Source organism: Thunnus thynnus, chromosome 17, assembly GCF_963924715.1.
Source record: "Thunnus thynnus chromosome 17, fThuThy2.1, whole genome shotgun sequence".
Taxonomy (NCBI): Eukaryota; Metazoa; Chordata; class Actinopteri; order Scombriformes; family Scombridae; genus Thunnus; species Thunnus thynnus.
The window spans coordinates 10862478-10886028 of record NC_089533.1 but is presented as its reverse complement, the minus strand read 5'-3'; the positions used below and the strand labels follow the sequence as shown (position 1 = coordinate 10886028).

Here is a 23551-nt window from a genome sequence, read left to right as displayed (position 1 = left end):
TACAAAATTCACTGCTGTGTCTGATGTTGTGTCAAAGCTTCCACTCTTGAGGAAATGAATAACAATGCAGCTCCCTAAGGGCGAATTACTGGAGTGAAGAGCTATATGTAAGACCTACTCTGTATAGGTTTAAGAACAAAGCATTTGTGTTGTAAAAGCCTACATTGGGCTTTGCCAGTCTCCTCCAATACCTGTCACATGTAAACTTCATATGTTTTCACGTGATATTGTTTAGCAAATCATCATCTGCTGAAGAGAGTTGTGAATTAGAGGCAGAATATTTCTTTACTGGGTTTATTTGCAATCCTGTGGTAACTGTATTGATGAATCATTAATGTGGGCTGTACCACATATGTGGTCAACCATCTCTTTGGGTTTCTATGGCATTTCTTAAACTAACTAACACAGTTATGATGTGTAGTTAAGCGTTTGTGTTTATAACTGCAAGGGATGCAGCCAGGTTGAATTTAATTGTGGACTAGTGTGCATTTTGCATTACTACATCTCTATGCCTGTATGTGTGCACATGGGCAAGCTTCTTAAGCATGCATGCATTTCTATTTGTGGGGGCACGGGACAGAGAGAGATACGGAAAGAGAAGGGAGGGAGGGTGACGGTCTGTGGGTGGGGAGGACATGAGAGGGAGGGGGTACGGGTCCTGATGCTGATGTCTCTGCTGTAACCTTGGTTGCTATCGAACAGCAGCAGGGTCTGCCCATCCTGTTTAGTCATTGGCTTGCCACTCTGACCACAAGCCATGTGGTTTGGGCAACAACCAATGAAAGAGAGGCAATGCTCCTTTAATAGTGTTCTGTCTTAAAGAGACAGCACTATGTACCTTCTTTGTTTTATTCCACAAATTCCTCCCATGTTGCACTTCACTGTTAATTAATTGGCAGAGTTCTTCATGTTTATAATCAGTCAAGCTTATGATGAAAGGACTGAGGGAGAGATAACAGGGGAGTGCAGCAAGGACATCATTTGTGTGTGTATAACTGTGTGTACATTCATGTGTGTGCATGTACACTGTGCGGAGCGAAGTCTCCTGGGGTAAACAGAGTCTCAGTGAATATGTTGCTGCCTTTTATCAGCCGCAACTAAGCTACAGAAATCCTCCACACTGTGCCAACATGGAGGTACACACATGAATATTCCCACTCAGTCTCTCACTCTCACTCACACCCTCGCTCACACACATATTTTCGACAGACGTACATGCTGTCTTGATGCACATGCGCACTCAGGCTGCGAGCACAGGCACACACACACACATGCACGCGCCTGCAGCCACACTGCCTGATTAGCTTGCGAGAGCTGTCTACAGCATCCAGGGAAATGGCGCAAGAGGCAGAGCATTGGAGGAGGAACGGCAGCCTAAAGCGGCAGGATTAGACCTCTGGCATTTTGGCCAGCCGAGGCATGGATTGACTTGGAGCAGGGGACTGAGCTACGGAGCAATCAGGAGGCAGTCTGACTGACTGTGGACTGACTGTGTGTTGCTGAGATCGGTGTGAGACGGCACAGACGGGCTGATGCACCGGTAGGACTGGGTCGGGCCTCTGGATCCGTACCGTGGGGGAGGGGCAGTCGACGCAGGGAGAAGGAGCCTGTTTTTCCAGACCACAGCTTTGGTGTGATTCTTCAGCCTGACCGTCTGCTACAGGCCTGCCTGCATCCCTCTCTGTCTCTTTCTCTCTCTCCTTCTCGCTCCCTCTCCATCCTTGTTTTTCTCTTGCTCTTATCATCTGTTCCCCCTTTTCCCTTCCCTGATGTTCCTGCTGTCATCCAAGCTCCCTTTACCTCCATCATTTGATACTACAGTCATCTTTCTGTCCTGCCGTCACCATCTCTCCATTCCTCTCACTTCCATCATCTAAATTTTTTATTTCTGTTTGTCAAGCAGCTCAGCTCTCACAACATCATTTTTTCCTTTGCATCTCTCTCACATTCCCACTCATCTCCTCCATCGGCTCCTCTCTGTGCCCTTCAGACGGTCCCTCGCTCCCGCTCCCTCTCTATTTCCCTCCATCTTCCCTCTTTCGGCTCCCTTCTACCTCTACCCTGCAGTGACTGTAGATTCGGGTCAGTCTGCTCAGCAAATGGGATGAGATGTAGTCTCCACAGCTGCCGGATCCAGGGGGCTCCTGGTCTGCCCATCAGGGGGACCCACATCTTCGGACCACACTGAGGCTGGAGCCTTACTCTGGACTGACTGGGTGGCCTGCTTTGAGGTGCTGCATGTAGGCAAGGACGGACTGCACCAGCAACCCCTTCCCTTGCCCCCTTCCCCCATTCCTTCGCCCCCTCTTGGGGCAGCTGTCACTCTGGAGTGTCCCGGCTTGGCTGGCTGTGGCCTCTCCTCACACAACCTGACGACGCCCTCATGCCACTGGGGCAACTGCAGTGCCCCCACCCCACTCCACTACCGCACCTCCTGCCTGTGCCATCGGCCCAAACCCCCTGTCACCCTCAACATGGGTGTGGTGGAGGCCATTGACCCCGTGCCGTCCCCCTGCCCCTCGCCTGTACCAGGGGGCTACAGGCTGCCCCGCTCCTCCAGCTACAGCCCCCTGCAGGGGAGGGCAGGGGCAGAGCTGGACCTTGGTGCGGCTGCTGGAGGGGTTTTGGAGGGGGGTGGGACGGCGGCAGAGCGCAGGACACCCTTAGTGGACCTGTTCTGTGAGACCTGCTCCAGGCCCTGGCTCATCGGCTGGTGGGACCAGGTAGGGCTTGGGGAGCTTGCAGAGGGCAAACAAGGCCTAGTAGTGGCCATCTTGGATAGATGCTGTGGACTCTTCAAGTGTTACTGCTACATCTATGCATGCATTATTGCTAACTCCATGTTTTTATGAGTGTTGTCTTATCCAACAGTGGTAGTGTCAGTGTGTGAATGTTATGTGTTTATAAGCTAGAATTTTACAATGTGTTACACAGAGATTAGTGATGATATATACATATATATGTGATTGAAGTGGAAGAAGGTTTTGTGGGCCTAACAGTGGCTTTGTGAGAAACTGTAACGCACAATATTGGTGTGTGTGTTTATATTTTCTTTTCCTCTACATAATTTATACACAAATCCACTGAAGGGGAATGTGATGAAGGCACAGAGTTTAACTTGCAGCAGCACTGTAAACAAAAAGACAATATCAATCGTACTTCATCCTTCATACCTGGTCTAAATTTCTGTCCTTACAAAATATATCTAGATGTTTAAAATTTAAGAAATAGCTTTGTGACAAGCAGTCCACTCGTCTACTGCAGGTACTTTGCAGTGTCACATAATGTCCGTTTCTATCCTCCACACCTGCGTCCCACATCCCTGTGTCTCTCTCCTGCTACCCTGAGGCTGGCCTCAATACACACATAAGGAAGTCAAGTGTATTGTCAGTGAAGGACAATGCATATTGTCTCAGTACTGAGTAGATTTTTCTTTTTGTTCCAGTTTTCTTCAGGTGTGCCAACATGCCACATCCATAAAAATGTATGGAATTAAGACATTGTAGGAGTTTTCTTTTACATGTCAGGTTTGCATCTGATGTGGTATCCTGCCAATGTGTTGACAAAACAAATTTTGGATTTTTCTTTACTGTGTTTTATTGAATGACATTGGGCACTTTAGGATCATATGATTTACTGCTGCCATGTTTTCAGTCTCAATTGAATGTACAGGTTATAGTTCAGTGGAAGGTCACATTTCGCACATGTGGGTGCGTTTGTATCTGTGTGTTACTCATGATCATAGACAGTTAGGAGAGATAATGCCCTCCTGGGTCTGTCACACATGCAGGTGTGTGTGTATGCGTGTGTGTTCATGGTCATGTCTGTGCAGCATTTGCATGTTTGCTTCATTAGTCAGTGTCAGAGGAAGAGTGTTGTTTGTCCTGGCACTCGGACTGGCACCGTGGAAGTGTTGGTTGGCAGCTATGACTCAGCGTTACAGCATTAGGGAAGGAAAGAACGAGAGAAAGCGAGAGAGAGAGGAGGAGGTTTGGGCTGAGCCTGCTGCCTAAGTGTGCCACTGGGCTTGACTAGCTTTCCTGGCTCCTGATGACTGATTCTGCCTGACAGCTTCTACAATTTGCTGTCAGAGTACCTATTTGCTTGGCCTATCATGTATGCCTTGGTGGATGGGAAGGGTGGAAAAAGGGAGATAACCGAGAGTGAAAGATGGTGGAAATGCATGTGTGTGAAATGGACGGAAGGCAAAGTGAAACCTGTGACAGAGGAGGATTTTGGGGCTGGAGGGCAGTAGTGGAGAGTGTTGTTTACCTCGAGAGGGAGGGAGGAGCAGATATAAGCAAGAGAGAGAGGGAGAGAGGGAGACAGCAGTGGAGGGGAGGGTTGACCTTGGTAAAGGTCAGAGACACCTGCCTACTCCCTCAGATTGTCACCCAAGCAGCCACCGCTCTCACATCGAGCTGAAGGACTGACTGTGAGGAGGCAGTTGCCACGGCAACCGCTCTGGTTGCCATGGAGATTGTTATGTGTGAAAGATCAGTCAGTAGGACACAGACTGAGGGGTCTTGTCCGAATCGCACATGACTACTGAAATTTGGTGTCTTTACATCACAAAAACCATCTTTATCTACTAAATTAATAAATTACATTAAAATGAGAGAACAGTGAGGAACAGTGTTTTCTGTCTGCATGGATAATGCATATGTCTGCCACATTTGTGTGTGTATATCAAGGACCTGCAGAGCAGCAGATTGCTGCATAACATGTGACTGTAGCAGAAAAGTGGATAAACATGTCATATTACTGCAGCATATCAATACATGACACTTAAAATGCAAGCACACTGAATTGGGGAATTGAACAGTATGTTCTCATCTGAAAAAAAGAAGAGGCATGATTCATAATTGATTTTCTCACCCTTTAGTGAATGAAGCCAGATTGAGGGTGATAATTTATTTTCTCATATTTGACTCATAGGAATGTTTTCTTATTATGTATCAGTGCAAATGCAATCTACAAGTACAATGTTAATAATTCTGGAGGTTTATGAAACTGCTTCATTTATTTTTTGATATGTAAGCAACCTTTGTCTGCTTTGTAACTACGAATGAAGACACCCTCTTTCTGTTCCTGTCTGTCCTCCCCACAGTTCAAGAGGATGTTGAACAGGGAGCTGTCCCATTTGTCAGAGATGAGTCGCTCAGGGAACCAGGTGTCAGAATACATCTCCACTACCTTTCTAGGTAAAGCAAACCTGCCATCCAGTTATGACTAACCACTATAGCCGGTCTCTTATAGCTTTGACCCAGGTCGAGCACAACCTTTGACTGTTGTTCCCTCCAGATAAGCAGAACGACGTGGAGATCCCGTCCCCGACCTTGAGGGAGAGGGAGAAGCCCATGTGTCACATCAGCGGTGTGAAGAAGCTCACGCACAGTTCCAGCCTTTCCAACTCCACCTTGCCTCGTTTTGGCGTGAAGACTGAGCATGAGGATGCATTAGCCAGGGTAAACGGATAGAAAAGCAGCTCGCCAGATATAACCCACTGTACACATATGCACATAATCACCATAAAGCAGGCTACATGTATTTCCTGTCACTACTCTCTAAATATTTGACCTCCTTTTAAAAATATAATTTCATTTTGTAAATTTCTGTAGCTTTCCTTTGCCATTTGAGTTCTCTGATAATGTGAATGGTTAAAGATAAAATGCTACCCAAGTCTTGTCTTAGAAAATGTGATGCGATGACACAACTACAAAAGAAGTTTGAAAGCAGAAAATATTTTGTTTTGGGGATTGGTCCTTCAGAATTGGAGCAAGAATGTATTGCATGAGAGGAAAAGCCAGTTTCTCCACAGCCTGGATAGCCATAAAACATGTTACATGTTGCAAGTTTTGTCTAATCTTACAAATCTAATCAAAAGAAAACACAACTATAACATCATGTACCTTTGCAGGTGGAATTAAGATGGAGAACACACTGTTAGATTGTTCTACGTGTGTTGTAATGTTTTCTGCTGTGCCCTCAGGAGCTGAACGACTTGAACAAGTGGGGCCTTAATATCTTTCGTGTGGCAGAGTTCTCTAATAACCGACCCCTCAGCTGCATTATGTTTGCCATCTTCCAGGTGAGGGAGGGAGAGATCCTACTTTAATAATGGGATTATATAGCATGAGTTATTTGTGACCCTCTGTGAACTGTACCTACGGCAGGAAAGAGATCTACTGAAGACCTTTCGGATCCCTGTGGATACGTTTGTCACTTATGTGATGACCCTGGAGGACCACTACCATGCCAATGTGGCCTACCACAACAGCCTCCACGCTGCAGATGTCACTCAATCTACTCATGTACTGCTGTCCACCCCAGCTCTAGATGTAAATGTCTCTCTACTGTTCTAGCACTGACAAAGACATGACTACAAATACCAAATACACTGCTAATTTCACGCAAATTTTTCAAATACCTTGTAATACATCAGACATGGCTTTCTACAGAGAAGATAGCTGTTGAACATATGCTGTAAACTGTAGTTTAACTGATCGTTTTTTTTTTCTCTCTTCTCTTTCATTGCTCTCTGACAGGCTGTGTTCACTGATCTAGAAATACTAGCTGCGTTATTTGCCGCCGCCATCCACGATGTGGACCATCCAGGAGTGTCCAACCAATTCCTCATCAACACCAGTGAGTTGACACAAGATTAAGAATCACACAGGCTTTAAGTTACATGATCAGCATTGCCCAATGAATTATTAAAACAACTTATAACATGAAAAATTACAACATAAAAAATGAAACATAAGAGCATCATCAGGTAAAAGAAGATAAAAGTAATCTAAACAGGTGCGAGATCCATTAGAGCTTTAGAGTAGGGTATCAATAATATGTATCATGTATCAATATAGCTTTAAAATCAATTCTAAAACCAATCGGAAGCCAGTGTTGGGACACAAGGACAGGTGAAATGTGAAATGTCCAAGCAGCAGAGTTTTGCAGTAGACAATAAGCTGAAGACATTAAAGCTATTTTTTTCTAAAGCCAGTAAACAGGACACTAATGCATGAATGACAGTGTCCAGGTTGCAGGCAAATACGAACTGCAAGATGTCTGTTTTATTTGTATTTAACTGCATGATGTTTTGAGGCATCGATTTAAGGGCATCTTCAAAGCAGTTTATGAAGGTGTTAATTTCCCTAAGGTCATTAACAAGATCGCAGCTGAGGTATATCTGTGAATCATCCGCATAAAAATAGAAGCAGACATTATGACTATGTACAAGATGTCTCAAAGGCAGCATTTAAGTAAAGAATAAAATCTGGCTGAGCACTGAACCTTGCAGCACTAGAGGTGACTAGAAGTGTCAGATCTGTGGTCACCAATGCCCACACAGAATGTCCAATGTTTTAGGTAAGATGTAAACTATTCTAAAGCCAATGAAGACAGTTCTTTTGTCAACTCTGTACGTAAAAGTACTGTAATTATTCATCAATTAGCAAAGTACTGGAAAAAACAATTTAGGGTGATAATACTGCACAGCCTATTAAGGATTGAGATACATCTAGTGATTTGGATATCTGAAATGACAGTATTATTGTGTGGTTCCCTCAGACTCAGAACTAGCCCTGATGTATAATGATGAGTCGGTGCTGGAGAACCATCACCTGGCTGTGGGCTTCAAGCTGCTTCACGAGGACAACTGTGACATCTTTCAGAACCTCAGCAAGAGACAGAGACAGAGCCTGAGGAAACTTGTTATTGATATGGTGAGTCTTTGTCTACACACTCATCCTGTATCATGACCTTTGTTCCTCACTTCCTCACATCACCGATGATATTAATTTCAATTTCCTTCCCAGGTTTTGGCAACAGATATGTCTAAACACATGAGTTTGCTGGCAGACCTCAAGACTATGGTGGAAACCAAGAAAGTGACAAGTTCTGGAGTACTGCTGCTCGACCATTACACTGATCGGATACAGGTGAGACATTATCTGTACAAGGACTGGCAGGGCATATTTAGTTCATTCAAGGTGCTGAAAACAGTAAGGCATTGTGTGTGTGGGATGTGCTGATATACTTTAAACAATGCTTTGGCTAAAATTGGTCCTGCCCTGCCTAGCTTACATGTCCCTCCTCAAAATATATTGACATGCATTAGCGCTGCTGCGTACATGGATGCCAAAGAACCATGACTAGTCTGTTTGGACTTTTTTGCATTTTCTCCAACTTTTCTCTCCATTGCTAGTCAGTAGTATTATCGATTTGATAGCTAAGACAATATGGAGTAGGCTGAAGAAGAGTTAAGTAGTCTTTTTTAAAGATGTTTCAGTAGCTTGAGGATTACAAGAGGTTGAATCATAAGATACGCAGATTCCTGTGGGTTCTGATCTGGCTCTCTATTCCAAATATGTTGGATTTTGTTATCAATGTAATGGATATTGTAAATGTAGATAGAGGGATTTTGTGTGGGGCAAGATTTTGCTATTTTACTATCAAGGTTGAGTTTGAGGGACAGGAATGTTTCCATCTGGAGATGTCAGCTAGACATGCGGAAATGTGTTTGACCTGTGTGTCATACTATGAGATTAAGAGGTACAGTAGGCAAGAACCTAAGTTTTCATTAAGAGGGCCATGATAAGGAAGAGCAGAAATACTGCTGAGACACTGCAGAGATTCCAGTGTCTGCAAGAGTGCTAGAGAGGAGGTGGTTTTCTAAAACAGATCAGGAGAGGAGTGTGTGTATGCCAGCTTGAATCCTGACTGATTGGGGCCCAACAGGTTGTTCAATGATAATTCTATGATTCAAAAATTTGAAGGGAGAAATTACACTAGTCAGCAGTTCTTGACATTAGTAGGGTGAAGTGTTCTTGTGTATTGGGGTAAATACTGTTGGTGACCTGAAGGCATACAGAATTGATGATTGGCATTGACAAGAGAGAGCCATGGGATGAGGTTAATAGCGCAGGTGGTCGCTGTGCTAAAAGATAACCATTTTAGCATCTTGTCATGGGGAGAGGAGAGAAAGAAGTTGTGCCAGAGACAATTTTCCAGCTTTTTGAATATGATAAACATCCTTGTCAAAGTAGGTGACAAAAATGTGATCAGAAATGGAGAAGGGAGGAGTTGGTGTAAAAGTGGCAGGCAATGAGGAAAAAATGGAAAAGCTTTGTAGTTTTAGAGGCAGGGGACTGGATCTTTGGAGAGAATAAAAGTAAAAGAGGTCATCAGAGAGCTGGGTTTGTAGCTCAAAGCGAGGGGTCAGATGACCAGTAGGACAGATTAAAGGCAAATCCTAATGCATATGCGAATTGAGGATGGTGTTTACACTTTTGCATGTACAGTTAGTGGGCGAAATGTGAAATGTGTGTTTGTGCAGGTGTTGAGGAACATGGTACACTGTGCTGACCTGAGCAATCCTACGAAGCCCCTGGCTGTGTATCGACAATGGACGGAGAGAATCATGGAGGAGTTCTTCAGGCAAGGAGACAAGGAGAGAGAGCGAGGGATGGAGATCAGTCCCATGTGCGATAAACACACAGCATCTGTGGAAAAGAGTCAGGTAAATGATCAGCACTGATGTATATGGATATGGTTTTGTACACAACTGGACTGCTGTAGGTGGGGTGATAACTACAGTGCAGAGAGTGATCTGTCATCTCTGATCACAGCAGTCATCCTCATACATTTTTAATGCTAATTTGTAGGGAGTGAAATGACACCACTGTGCTAGTTTATATGATGTCAGTCATACTCTTCTCTTCTGATCATAGGTGGGCTTTATTGACTACATTGTCCACCCGTTGTGGGAGACATGGGGGGACCTGGTGCACCCCGATGCCCAGGACATCCTGGACACTCTGGAGGACAACAGGGACTGGTACCAGAGCACTATCCCACAAAGCCCCTCGCCTCCTCCGCTGGGCCAGGACAAGGAACTGAATGCCTGCATGGACAAGTTTCAGTTTGAGCTTACCCTCGAAGACAGCTCTCAGAGAGAAGAGGGAGACGAGGGCGACAAGCCTACGCCAAACCACGTCGCACAGGACTGCAGTCAGGGGGAGGACGAGGAGGGTAAAAAGGAGGAAGAGGAAGACACAATGGCAGAGGAGGAAAATGAGGACATTATAGAGGAGGAAGACGAGGTGGCGATGGAGGAAGAGGAGGCGGAGGAGGAGCAAGAGGAGGAGCTGAAAGCTCGGTTGGAGGTGAGATCTGAAAAGGAGAGACTTTCTGACACAAGTCCTGTAGAGGAAGAGGAAGATTCTTCTTCACAAGCTGAAGATACATGAGTCCTGCTCCTGTATCTCCCTCCTCACTTGCACACATTATCTTGTTCATCCTTTCAATGGCCAAACCAAGAACAAATGAGACTGCAATGACAATACAGACCTTTAAATATATTTTTCAAAAAGGGAATAAATTAAAAATCGCTTAAAGAGAAGTTAATTACACAGCAACTGTAGATTTGGAGTAGTGACGAGTCCTTCGACTGATTTCACAATGAACTTTAGACTAAGAGGAATTTAGGAGAGCGTTAACGATGGGCAACTGAAGACAGCGTAGCACTCTGAGACTGGAATGCACACACATAAACACACAAAAAGTGACAAACAAACACTAGGGAGTAAGTCAAGTAGAATACATCGATGCAATGTGTGTACACGTGTGCATCAGTCATGCAGTACAGTACAATTGCATATTTACCCACTCCTTTCTTTCAAACGCACAGACAAACACACACACTTGACTGTATGTTTGTATGTGTGCATTTACATGAGGGACATTGATCAGTAATGAATCTCTTTGGAAAAAGCCATCTCTTAATGGAGTATTAACTAGTGTTCAGTCAGTATTAGTAATTCATGTTTAATAGAATCTCAACAGAAACTGTTCTCCTCAGAAAAGCTACACCACGTCCGGGTGACCTTTTTTCCATTTCTGTCGGAAAGAAAAATAACAAAAATCCACAGAGTTGGAGGGGGAGAGAGGAAGATATCGAAGGAAAGGAAGATGCTGCGATGAAGGGACCGCTGGGTCCCAATACCCCTTTTTCCCTTTACGAGGAGAGTGCTACTGGTGCAAGATGGCTCGGTGCCTTTCTGAAACACCAGCTTCCTGAACGGAGCTGTCGTGAAGCAATGCATTGTGGGACAGGAGTGTCTGATTTTGTTATCATTTTTGATTGTCTCTTGTTAAAGATCTCTCTTTACTGTTCATGGTATTGTGGTGTGTATCTCACACGTACAGTTTCTGTGGTGATATGTTTTAAGCTGTAAGTCTTCCTTTGTTGCTCTTCTGGTAATATAATAACTCAGAACTCTAGATGCAGAGCAATCACAACCGCCACCACAACCACCAGTGGACTCTTTCCAGTTTGTTTTTTTCTTATTAGAATGATTTTTTTTTTTTTTTTAACTTTCTGAGAATAAGCCATGTGATGCTTTGAAGCATATGTTTTGCCTATTTTCTAATTAACAGTTGCTAAATATGTTTGACGGGATACAGAATTATTTCATCAGCTGAACAAATTTTCACTCGCCATCTCACACCCACTTGCACTGTGTGTTTATGTCTCCTCATACACAACGATTCTCACCAAAGTAAATGATGAGAAACTTCAGTGGATGAAGTGATTTGAAGGAACACAGATGAATAAGAAAATCAGGGAGGCAGAATGTCAGGGGAAAGAAGTGTGACTTGGCCAAAAGGAGGTCTGGCAGTCCCTAATCATCCTTGTTATCTTTGATGCTTTTTTGCCTTAATGTCAGATGTAGATTTATAAGATATATAATAGATATCCTAGTATATTTATATCACGTCTGTATGCTTATTTCTGTGAGTATCAGTGTGTCTATACACAATGTATCCAGCATTGCATTTGGAGGGGAAAGGGAAACATTGCTGCCAATTAGTTGTTATGTTGTTGCTGTGCTCTGACCAACATAAAGAATGTGTTGTTTTTTTAATCAGGAGGGTAAAAATATTCTTATAGCTACCTGGAAATAAGCAATTGGAGTTAAGATTTTGCAGGCAATGAGAATGATTCAGGAAGTTTTTTTTTTTTTTTTTTAATCTGACCAGATATTGATTTGTTGACATGGTGGAGTGCATGTGTGTACGATGTGTTTGTTTGCCTGGCTGATTGTGTGGTCACAACTAAGCGAGTGAGGAACAGACAGAAAGGGAAGGATGCTAAAGATGTCTTCACATGTGTCATTGTCCACTCACTGGCATCACCACATTTTGTTGAATGGTGTTCGGGATTTGATCAGCACAGCTTAAATAGGTCACAGTTTGTTTAGGTGTTTGTTTTTCACAGGGTAAACAACAAAAAAAATAATAATAAAAGAACATGACTGTGGTTCTTTCGAAGGTAAGAGCAAGTTCCTGCAGGTCAGTAACTGAGCTTATCTGAAGACACCACAGCTCGGTGCAACAGGAGCCTGTGTGTTTGACCTGCTCTGTCGCTGGATGGAGCAGAGCTGCGGGGCCACCACACAGGCTTTCATCTAGTGGAATGGGAATCCAGGATTACTATTGCAGTTACATAAATAAAAGATTCCCATATGCATTGGCCTTTTACTTTAAAGATCTTGCTTTGTTTTTGTGGCTTCTTGTTATGTCATAAGCTATAAAAACATTAATATTTAATTGCCATACAAACACGATACTGTAGCAATTGTTTCTTATTAAGAAAATTATTCAATTGATTGATTGCTGCCATTCTTTTTAAATGATGAAAAGAAAACCATGGGAAGTGTTTTCTTTGAACAGTTTGTGTACAGTTTATTTTTATATCATTCTGGTGGATGGTCTGGAAAATGAATCACGTATTGATGATATAGCTATAAGCATTACCACTCTTGTAAATAATGTAATATTGGATTGTAAATTATAAATTTATCCAAGTCATACTGATTGACAAATAACCACTTAAGGTTGTTAAGTGAACCACTGAAGCACTGCAGGCCACATCCTCACCGTTCCATTCTCTGATTAAGTTTTTGCTTGCTCGTGCTAACATTCTCTCACATTTTTTAATTGTCCACATTTATTGATGAAATCAAATATATTTGTACCAGCACTTTATTTCATCAGGTTTTGAGGCAGACAGTGTGTTTCAAGTAGTGTACAGTCTGTGCTGGTGGTTTGGTCTTTGGCAGTCACCTGTTGATTATAATCCATTGGGCCAAATCACAAACCCTCATTGTGCAGTTGTCAAAGTTAACCCCTTTCTAGAGGCATAATCAAACAAACTAGTCATTCTCTAGTAATAGTCCATGTGAGATTGAATTTATTTGACTTGTAAAGTCAAATGTAAGCTGATATAGTCACACAGGATGTGACACTCAAAGGAAATAAATGTGTCCTTATCTATCTTGGCCATTTTAGTACTATCACCACCTCTCTTTCTTAGTAACTTTAATCAACCTGATAGCCTAAATGTCCTTCTCATGGTGGCCAAACTTGCTGGTTCCCATCGGGGTTGCTGTCAGGTTTTGTTGTCACAGACTGACTCCCTCTGAGAATAGTTTTCTGGGCTTTAATTCATGTGTTTGTTCACAAGTAAGAAAGATTATTCAAGGGAAAAAACAACATGAAATGATTGTAATATTTGTAAATGATCTTGCTGTAATGTGTAAAATGTGTCCAAGTTATTTTTTATTATATTATTTTTATGAAAGTTTTTCCTCTTGACAGAGCTGAGGTGTCATTTTGTGAATAAATGCATTTAATAAGCAAACATCTATATATAAAACAATATTATAGTATATCAGTATATTTTTCTTTTATTTCACTGTTCGGTACTGTAAAGTGTGTTAAAAATACAAATAAAGTAAGATTTTTATATTAAATGCTACACCATTGTCATGTTTGCTGTTCTTACAATTTCCTTGTACTGTATGCTGATGGTTTTGATGGTTTGGTAGCAAAATGTCAGCTTGTTTGCATTAATATTATTAATTTATTAGTCCAGAAGCTGGTAGTGTAATCTTATAATTAGGAAATTGTAGCAAGATTGTTTGGGACTCCTAAACTTTTAGCCTTGAAGCTCTGTTGTGAAGAAGATACATTTGGACTCATATTTGCCTCAGTATAGGTTGTACCAATATGCATACATCCTAGTTTAACTCTGTTCAGTGTATATGTGTGAGAATTATGCTTAATGTCAAATCTAGCACCAAAAATTATTTTTGTGAAATAAATAACTTGATTAGCCTATACAGCACATATGATTTGATCGAAGGATAGGTTCACAATCTCTTTCAGGTCTGTCTTAAAACAACAGTCAGGTGCTTGTATGTATTCCTCTGTAATCATTTCTCCTGTTCATACTGGCTGTTGAAAGATTCCCTTCAAATGTGCTTTCAATGTAAATGATGGAGGCCAAAATCCACAGTGTGTCCACACAGTCATTTTGTGCAAAAATGCATTTAAATGTTTATCTGAAGCTGATATGAGGCTTCAGCAGTCTGAGTTAGTCATATCAAGTGGATATCTGCCACATTTACAGTCTTTTTAGCATTAAAATCCCTCTTTGTGTTTCCCTGTTGAGCTGTGGTGGAAGAACAGTAACAAAAGAGGAACTTTGGCACTAAAAAGACTAATGTCCTAAGAGATCTACTTGATTTGACTCTTTTGGATGGCTGAAGCTTCATATTAGCTTCTGATAAACTTTTAAATACATTTTCACACAGGACTGTGGATTTTGCCCCCCATCACTTTCATTGTAAATGCATTATGAATGAGGAATGTTCATTTGGGCACCTGTCTATTGTTTTAAGACAGACTTGAAAAATTGTGTACCTGCCCTTTAATGATAGGCTATGCCCGCAGACCATGCATGGATGGCTATTTTGGAGATACATTTTTAAAGATTATTGCAGTATTTAAGACAGTATCCGTTCACTTGCACATTAATTACTTGCTTGTTTTTACATTCATGTTAAATATAGCGTAAGGATCGCCGTGTGAACAGTGACGACTACCTGCACTTGTCTGACACTGGCATGAGATGGCTGCATCGTGAAGTACACCCAGAAACCTCTGCCACAGCTCTCCACCAATCACAAAGGACAAAGAACGTGTTGTCCAATCAAAGCGAGACAAAACAGGGAGGGCTGGGAATATACGCATGCGCTTTGTTGTTAAGGAACTAGACGGTGTAATGACAGGTAATCATTAGCCACTAGCTTGCTATCCTAAGAAGAAAAACGTACAAAAATTGCGCGCTAGAGGTGATTTTGCGTTATTGTAACATGTATATAAGTGTACTTGGTATTTTTGTTTACCGCTATTTGTTAATTTGTTGTTTGATTGTTGCTTACAGCTAGCCAGTTTGGCTAACTAGCATTCATTTGTTAGCTTTGGGCTAACTAACCAGGTCGTTGCACTTGACTTCAAAACGTAACTGTATGCGTTATGTTGTATTGCCACATTGGTCTTTTATACCATTAACAGCCCTACCACGTCATGTTTAGTGTATAGTGTTTTCTTGCATTCATTTGCAGTTTTCGTGTGTTTGACAGACGGTTTCCCTGCAGCTGAACCTCGATAAAGTCTGAGCCAGTGGTGTACCTGTACCTTCACAATGACCTGTCAGCACTTCTTCCTGCTGCTGCTGCTGAGTGTTGGAGTCTCAGCGGTGGAAGTCCAGCGTCCTCGCGGTGTCCCTCTATCGAGTAAGCATTTATAATAATAAGTACAACTTATAAGATCCATGAGCACAGTCGCGTCTGTTGCACCGGGGTGAAAGTTCAGTATCAGTTCTTTGTAGTTTTAGAGCTGTCATGCAGTGGTGGAAAGTAACAAAATACATTTACTCAAGTACTGCACTTAAGTACAAATTTGAGGTACTTGTACACTACTTGAGTATTTCCATTAGCTACCTTGTACTTCCACTCCACTATATTTCAGAGGGAATATCGTACTTTCTACTCCACTACATTTATTTGACATCTTTAGTTACTTTTCAGATTAAGATTTTACACAATATTGAATTACACAGATTTTTCCCTCTAAACTTCTCACATGGTTTCATATCAATAAATGTTCAAATGATCCAATATTTCACCAAAATCAAAGATTAGAGAAAAAGTCCAAAAACCGAAAACAAATTTGTGTGTCAGAACTTTGTTTTTTCTTCTTTCCTCTCCCATTAATCATCTCACGACTCCTCACATTTAATTGGTGGCTTTTGAAGGGGCCTGACCCCTAGGTTGGGAACCACCACCATATATAAAGGAGTTGAAACTAGCTTCACCTCCAGCAGTCAGAGGGACCAAACCACTACTTTTATGTCAATACTTTATGTACATTTTTATGCTAATATTTATGTACTTTTACTAGAGTAGGATTTCTCATGCAGGACTTTAACTTGTAATGGAGTATTTTTACATTGCTGTATTGGTACTTTTACTTAAGTAACCACCACTGCTGTCATAGCACTGACTCATTTCCACTCTTCAACCTTGACAGAAAAGCAGTTCTATGAAGAGGGCAAACCTTTTACTTGCCTGGATGGCTCCCGTTCAATTCCCTTTGACAGAGTGAACGATGACTACTGTGACTGCCAGGACGGCTCTGATGAGCCAGGTGTGTATATCCTATGTGCTGGCCACTATCAATGCAACAGTTAAATTAAGTTGTATTTCATCCCAGACGTCTAACTGTTGGACACAAGATGTCTCCTACTTCCCTGTAAAGTCTATTCTCAGTGTTTGTGCACTGGAGGCTTCAAGTTTCCACATCACACTTGTGTAAGTTGAATATTGGACCAGGGTTGGCTTCAAAACTAGTTGTGATGTCACGAATCATGCCCATAGCCCCACTCCTTAAAATCAGATTTACAATGAGCACAGAGAAACTTTCCACTTTTAGTAGATGAATATGAAAACAGTCTTCTAGTGTCAAACTCTCACTTATTTACTTGCAGGTACTGCTGCTTGTCCCAATGGCAGCTTCCACTGCACCAATGCAGGTTTCCGACCGGCCTTCATCCCTTCTTCACGCATCAATGACGGAATATGCGGTTAGAATTTTTCCTCCCTTAAGAGTGTTAAAATGTGTGTAGTGTGGCCAGGATTTTATTTAATGTCAGTGTTTTCTCTACAGACTGCTGTGACACAACAGATGAGTACAACAGTGGGGCTGCCTGTCAAAACACCTGCAGGTGGGAATGTTTTTGGATTACACACTTGTAGCCTGATTTCTTCCTTTTCCATAGACACTTTAAATAACAAACATTGTTTTTTTTCCAACATAAATGTTTAAACTTATTGAGTTTCCATTAAACGTTAAGTGTTTTGTATTTATTGAGCCGTTTTTGTTTAAATTTCATGTGTGGTTTGCAGGGAGTTGGGGCGCAAAGAGAGAGAAAGCCTCCAGAAGATGGCAGAGATCGCTAAGGAGGGTTTTCTGCTTAAACAGCAACTTATCCAGGAGGCCAAGAGGGGCCTAGAGGACAAGAAGGTATGAATGACAAAAAAACTTCTGGAGGTTGTATTTAGGAGAAAACATGTTCAAAGTTCTGTAATATGGATCTCAGATTCTAGATCAGATATAAAAAAAACCCAAGAATTAAGCTAATTGAGAGGGGACAAGATGTCAGGTCTTCCAGTGAGGTTGTTGGTGGCCCACCTTTGTTTATTGGACTGTGTAAGGCGCTTTTGCCTTCCTCGTAACCTAGGTCAATTATACTACAGCAGCTTTCAATCTGTCCAGTATTGTTCCTTTATTGTGGCTGCGTCTGACAGCAGTTTTTCTCTGGAGTAAACCTATTGTGTTGTTCTAATTTGGTAAAATTTATTTTTTAAATTTATCTCATCAGGCTAAAATTTCAGACATTCAAGTTAATAAGAAGGACCTGGAAGAGAAGGTGGAGGCTCTGAGAACTGTGAAGGAGACAGCAGAGCAGCCAGAGAAAGAAGCTAAAGAGCGCCATCTGAAGGCCTGGGAAGGTAATATAAGATATGAAAATATATCACTGTATACGGTTTATCCAGAGCATTGCATTAGTTTGTACATTGCCTGAATATCTGAATATTTGAATCCAGGCAAAACATGTAACACTGTGTAGTAGTGTGTGTGTGAGTGATCAGAATTACTGATAATGCAACAGAAAGAGCCTATCAAATTGTATTTTTTGTTTCAGATCAAAAAGCTGTGATTCGCATGGAGAAGGACAAGGCTAAAATGGCTGAGGTGTTTCTTGAACTGGATGATGATGCAGATGGCTTGTGAGTATCAGCACCCCCCAGAATTATTATCACCCATAGTGTAGTGAAGCTTACCAGGGACGACTGTAAGAATAAATCAAGTATTGCAAACAAGAATAGCAGAGCAGCATTTCTAAAACTGTGAGAATATATAATTTAAGTTGTTTTTAAGTTGTTGTTCTTGGAAATTAGGGCTGAATGATGTGCAAAATAAATCATATTGCGATTACACTGAAAAAAATATAAATATACTAATATACTGCCCTTCAACAGGCTTGAAACATGATTACATGCTGTCAGTGTCATCTGAATTTATCCTGCTTTATACATTTACACAGATGGGTTGACTGAAGCTAAAACCTTCTAGTCTTTCATGCTTGAGAGTAGGAACAGTAAAAAAAAAAAAGAGAAAACTCTTCTGTGAATGTTATTTTACTGAATTTTTTTTTTCTCAACTTCACACAACGCATGTCAGAAACATGCATCATAAAACTTAGATTAAAGGGGACCTATTATGCTTTTCCTTAGATTCAGTCACATGTAATGTTACAATGTCAGATGTTCATATTAAACGTGGCCAAAGTGTCAAATTATGAGGTAAATGTATGTAGAAGTAATCCCTGTCAGCACTATGAACACTATATTTCCAACGTTTTTTTCTACTCTCATCCCGAGCTGACGTCGGCTCTTGACAGATTTCTTTATATGGTCGTCTGCTCCATGTACAGAGCGCCAGTTCAACTCTCTGCTCTGCTAACATGATGGCATTTTTCCATTGTTTTTGGGGTAGTCACGCCGAGCCATGACTAGAATCAAGATGGCATGCTGTGTTTTTCCATTACACAGCAGGGCAAAGTAAAATAAATAGTTTATCTGTTGGAGGTGTGCTGGTTATCTGCAGCTCTTCATCAAACATCATCATCACTGTGGCTGTTTCTGCAGAGTGGGCTCATCGGGAGGGCGGCCTTAAAGAGACAGGAGCTAAGACTGCCTGTAAGAGGCAAAGGCTGAACTGAGGGGCTGCATAAAGGGCCAGTATAAGATAAATAAGTTTTAAGTTAAGAGTTTTTTGCAAAACTACTCTAGTGCATAATGGGTCCTCTTTAAAGAACTGTAGTTACATCCATAGAAATACCTTTTACAAATCATGTTTGAGAGTATATTCTCCCTCGTTTAAAAAAGATTGTATATCCATGCCTTTCTTGTGTACCCTGTGACTGGTCATTGTGACAGTAATTCAGTGCTTTTTTTAGTTGCAGCCATTGACTAACTTGTAAATATATAAAGAGTTGTTATTATAATTGAGTGAATGATGTGTTTTTGTTAATTTCAGTGTCTCCGTGACTGAACTTCTGTCCCATTCTGAGCTCGACCCAGATTCAGACGGTTCCTTCACAGAATCAGAAGCTCAGGTTGAATGTTGTCTTTTTTTTAATGTCCCTGTAAAAACACACTGCTGTTAAGATGTTGTTTTAATTAAATGCAAGTGTTTAAAAAAAAAATCGTCTTAAGGAGGTGAAGAAATCAAAATGTGAATATTGTGTTTGGTTTGTTTAGGGACTTTTGGGCGGGATGGACAAAGTAGATACAGGAGCATTCGAGACGGTTTGGAATAACCTCAAAGAAAAATACATATCAGAGGTAAGAACCTTACTATTCTTCTGGTAAACTCAATGTGTAAAAGCTTTTAATCTAAATTTGAGACTTTCTTGGCACCAGACCAAAGCACCAGCACCAGTGGAGACTCCTCAAGAGGAGATGAGGGAGCCGGTCTCCGACAACGACTCCGAGCAGTACCCTGAAGATGACATCCCGGAGGAAGAGGAGGAGGATGATGAAGAGGATGATGATGATGATCCAGATGAGGCAGACTATAAGGTAAGCCCACTGAGTTTCTCCATTAAACCTATGCTGGATGACTCTCAAGTTTTATTTTAGTGAGTCACCCTATCTGTGTTTGATATGCAGAGCCCTCCTACGACGCAGACTCAAGAAAAGAAGGATGATGATGATGAGGGGACTATGCCACCCTACGATCAAGAAACACAGAACCTCATTGATGGTAAGTGTGTGTGTGTGTGTGTGTGTGTGTGTGTACAAGACCGAGTGACTCAGCCAGTCCTCAGTTATGAGTAAGTGAGTCATGCTGTAAAATACCAGGAAAAAAAGTGACTGTATTACCTATACAATGTTAATGATCTAACTTAAAAGTCATCACTCATTCTGGTCTTCTAAATAAATTATTTATCAGAAGAACAAAACAATAGGTTTGCTGTCTGTTGCTGTTTGCTGCTTTTTTTAATGCATGAGTGTGTGTGTGTAGGGCTGCATTAGTCGATTTTAATTGATTAGTCAAGTAACAGAAAATTAATCAGCAACTATTTAGATAATCAGTTAATTTAAGTAATTTTTCAAGCAACAATGTAATGGGTATATACATGCGTGTATATAAGCACATATATATGTGTGTGTGTATGGGTGTGGACTGAATTTATGGTCAGGATGTATTTTAATTCAGTGCATCTGATTCCCAGCTGCTCAGAAAGCCAGGGATGAATTTGATGAGTCTGAGAGAGCTCTCCGCGAAGTGGATGATCAAATCAGGTAAGTACTCGGCCTGAATATGAAGCAGGCGGAGCTTCTTCGCTAGTAATGCAATCAGTGTTTGTAACCACAACTGCAGTCTTAACGATCAACAGCCTCAGTGGATGATTTTGTTTCTCAAACAGTGTATTATTAGTTGAAAACTATGATATATAAACAAGATCACAATTTGGATTTGATTTCTGTCTGCAGGAACCTTGAGAAGGAAATCTCCTTTGACTTCGGACCCAATGCTGAGTTCGCCTACCTCTATAGCCAGTGTTACGAGTTAACTACTAGCGAGTATGTACACACTCTTCTTGGAGAAAATGTTTTGCTTTTCTCCATTATCATTTAGTATAAGCTACCACTTCTGAAGGGCTAAGTTCATCTTTTGCTTACAGGTACATCTACAGGCTCTGTCCATTCAACAGAGTAACCCAGAAACCCAAGTATGGTGGATCAGAAACTAACCTGGGGTAAGGGAACATCTGTGTTGTGTCTGTTTTGTACTGTTTTAGATGCACAATTGACCCATTCCTTAGGAAGTAATGAATATTTGCTCTCTGCAGAACATGGGGAAAGTGGGCAGGTCCTGAGGATGACATCCACTCTGTGATGAAGTATGAACATGGAACAGGGTGCTGGCAAGGCCCCAACAGATCCACCACGGTCAGTCTCAGCAATGTCTCTTTCAACGGCTGATTGGTTCTTTTTTTTCCATGTGATGATCCATTTGACAAAGCACTGGAAAATATGAAATCTTTGTCTTTCAGATTAAGTTAACATGTGGAAAGGAGACTGTTGTGACATCTACCTCAGAGCCTAGTCGCTGTGAGTACCTGATGGAGTTCATCACCCCTGCTGTCTGCCAGGAGCCCCTGAACCCGGATCCAGCGCTTCATGAGCATGTAGAACTCTAGATCCAATTGATTTGTGAGTAACTCCAACTTTTCTTTGTTTGTTTTGGCAAACCTTAATGGTGAATTGAGACAATCTCACACCATGTTGTGCAGCAGATACTGTTGTGTTGCAACCATATCTTTTCCTCTTGGGTTCTTGAAATATCTTTTTTGAGCACTTACAATTAACAGCTGATCAACTTTCCTACATGATGCTTACTGAAGCAAAATAAAAAAAACAATAACAGTCATAGCTGTAAAATATGAAAGTATAGCGTGTTAGCATTTTGTTGCGAGGAGAAATTATTTGTGCAGGTACAGCTTCATTTTAGAAGAAGAGCAGGACATCAACAAGAGCAAGGTAATGGCAACTTCATTCGAGTTCGATTTAGTTAAGTTAATAGAGGATTAAGAATTATCGAATGGTAAGAATTTAATGGGGCAGTATATGAGATGGACCTATACATACTATTGTACTGTGTTGGGTTTTCTTTGGATTCGTTATCTATAAACTGGCAACAATATAGTGATGTGTCCTCTTGCTGTACTGCAGTGCTTCCTTCCTTTACTGCAGATATCTTAACTCTTTTGCAGCTTAACTTTGTTTGACATTCAAATCACACCACAGGCTCTCCGTCAAAGTGGCCATAAAAATTTGATTTATGTTTTTATAATGCAACTGATTTACTCTTTCTTTTCGAAAACAAACCTTTGCAATTACAGATATTACAATGGCTTGTAATATATTGCATATCACAGAATAGCTCATATGATGATATCTTTGTTACTGTGGCCATAAGCAATGTAAAGTGATATATCATATATCATGCCCCACCCCAATGCTGTACAGAGTGAATAGATATGAGGTGTAGCAACGGTTTTGATGTTTGTTTTTTTTTAATGTAGTTATTTCTCCTCCTCTATTTTTGGTTTTTATGACTGATGGTGATATTGTAGACTACATATTAAACTAAATTGAGCTTGATGATAATGGTTGTGACTTCAGGTCCATCTAAGCAATGTGAAATGTGAAATCGACAGGGTCTGGGACAACAGACATTTTTGAATGTGTGATGGATTTAAATCAATACAATGTTTAAACCAAATGTAAGTGCTGACCCTAAAATAACGCAAGAAGTGGATACATCACCAGTAAATGCTTAGTCCTTGGAAAGAAAACCTACAGGGGTTAATTGCAAATAAATTGCCCTTCCCTCTAACACCTAGGAAGTCATGACTTAAACAAACAAGCCATTGAAATTAACATGTTTGCGCTCACTCTTGCAGGTTGCTCTTGAGGGACCACAGTCACTGCAGCAACATGAAGTTGCCATGCTGTGAGCTGCACCACCTTAGTGGTTAACAATCAAGGCTAAATGATGGAAATTCCAATGATTCGTTTTGTCGTCTACATTTTAAACTTCCACCTCTACATGTTGTGCTGTTTCTCTTGTGAGTGTTAAATGTAATGTCATTCCATTGTTTTCAAATAAAGTTCTTTTTATCATATTTCAAACTATTGTGTTAATTTTTAACTCTGCCATTGCAGTTCAGTATAGCCGTTAAGTTATTACTAAGCTCCCAATACATTAATTAATTATAGCCGTACTTGTAATTAAATATACTTCAAAATATTAATACTGGGAAATAACACATTTCCACACATTTATTTTAGCATTAATATATTCTACCTTTTTAATAGTACTCAGCACAGATTTTGCACTTATTTAATCCATATAAAATATTCTGTATATATGTATACCTACTTATAAACTACTACTGTATAACTGGAAGGAGTTAGGAAACATGTCTTGGAATCAAACAAATACTAATCTGCATTTTATTGTTGCTTCTTTCATCATTGAGACAAGGTAGGTCATCTTA

General features: G+C 41.0%; 2 protein-coding genes across 5 annotated transcripts in view; both read left to right on the top strand.

Moving 5' to 3' along the window:
• The window catches only part of pde4a (phosphodiesterase 4A, cAMP-specific), a 44698-nt gene extending 30873 nt beyond the window's left edge, over window positions 1–13825 (top strand). For 2 of the 3 annotated variants that reach the window (XM_067570970.1, XM_067570971.1), the window contains exons 7-15: window positions 5111–5204; window positions 5305–5468; window positions 5993–6091; window positions 6177–6341; window positions 6549–6648; window positions 7573–7727; window positions 7821–7943; window positions 9341–9523; window positions 9735–13825. In XM_067570970.1, coding sequence (XP_067427071.1) covers window positions 5111–5204; window positions 5305–5468; window positions 5993–6091; window positions 6177–6341; window positions 6549–6648; window positions 7573–7727; window positions 7821–7943; window positions 9341–9523; window positions 9735–10253 — 1602 coding nt within the window. In that variant the 3' untranslated portion in view covers window positions 10254–13825. Of the gene's footprint in view, window positions 1–663; window positions 2724–5110; window positions 5205–5304; window positions 5469–5992; window positions 6092–6176; window positions 6342–6548; window positions 6649–7572; window positions 7728–7820; window positions 7944–9340; window positions 9524–9734 lie in introns of those variants that run through there. The other variant, XM_067570973.1, reaches the window with a different exon arrangement.
• Window positions 13826–15097: 1272 nt separating this feature from the next.
• prkcsh (PRKCSH beta subunit of glucosidase II) lies at window positions 15098–23176 on the top strand. Of its 2 annotated transcripts, none has more exons than XM_067570977.1 (18): window positions 15098–15203; window positions 15495–15647; window positions 16444–16560; window positions 16901–16996; window positions 17080–17137; window positions 17319–17436; window positions 17795–17924; window positions 18119–18203; window positions 19516–19594; window positions 19740–19823; window positions 19902–20060; window positions 20151–20244; window positions 20717–20786; window positions 20979–21068; window positions 21170–21244; window positions 21338–21437; window positions 21542–21701; window positions 22955–23176. In XM_067570977.1, the coding sequence occupies exons 2-17, from the start codon at window positions 15557–15559 to the stop codon at window positions 21686–21688; spliced, it is 1593 nt and encodes a 530-aa protein (XP_067427078.1). In that variant the 5' UTR covers window positions 15098–15203; window positions 15495–15556; the 3' UTR covers window positions 21689–21701; window positions 22955–23176. The 2 variants fall into 2 exon arrangements, with proteins under 2 accessions (XP_067427078.1, XP_067427079.1); XM_067570978.1 differs by having other exon boundaries at window positions 15118–15140.
• Window positions 23177–23551: the final 375 nt, after the last annotated feature.

Bases quoted from the DNA above. Each gene is read 5' to 3' on its own strand.
- prkcsh (XM_067570977.1), top strand. From the start codon at position 15,557: ATGACCTGTCAGCACTTCTTCCTGCTGCTGCTGCTGAGTGTTGGAGTC. The intron at 15,648-16,443 runs GTAAGCATTTAT...CAACCTTGACAG, and splicing joins TCGCGGTGTCCCTCTATCGA to AAAAGCAGTTCTATGAAGAG. The intron at 21,069-21,169 runs GTATGTACACAC...TTTTGCTTACAG, and splicing joins TACGAGTTAACTACTAGCGA to GTACATCTACAGGCTCTGTC.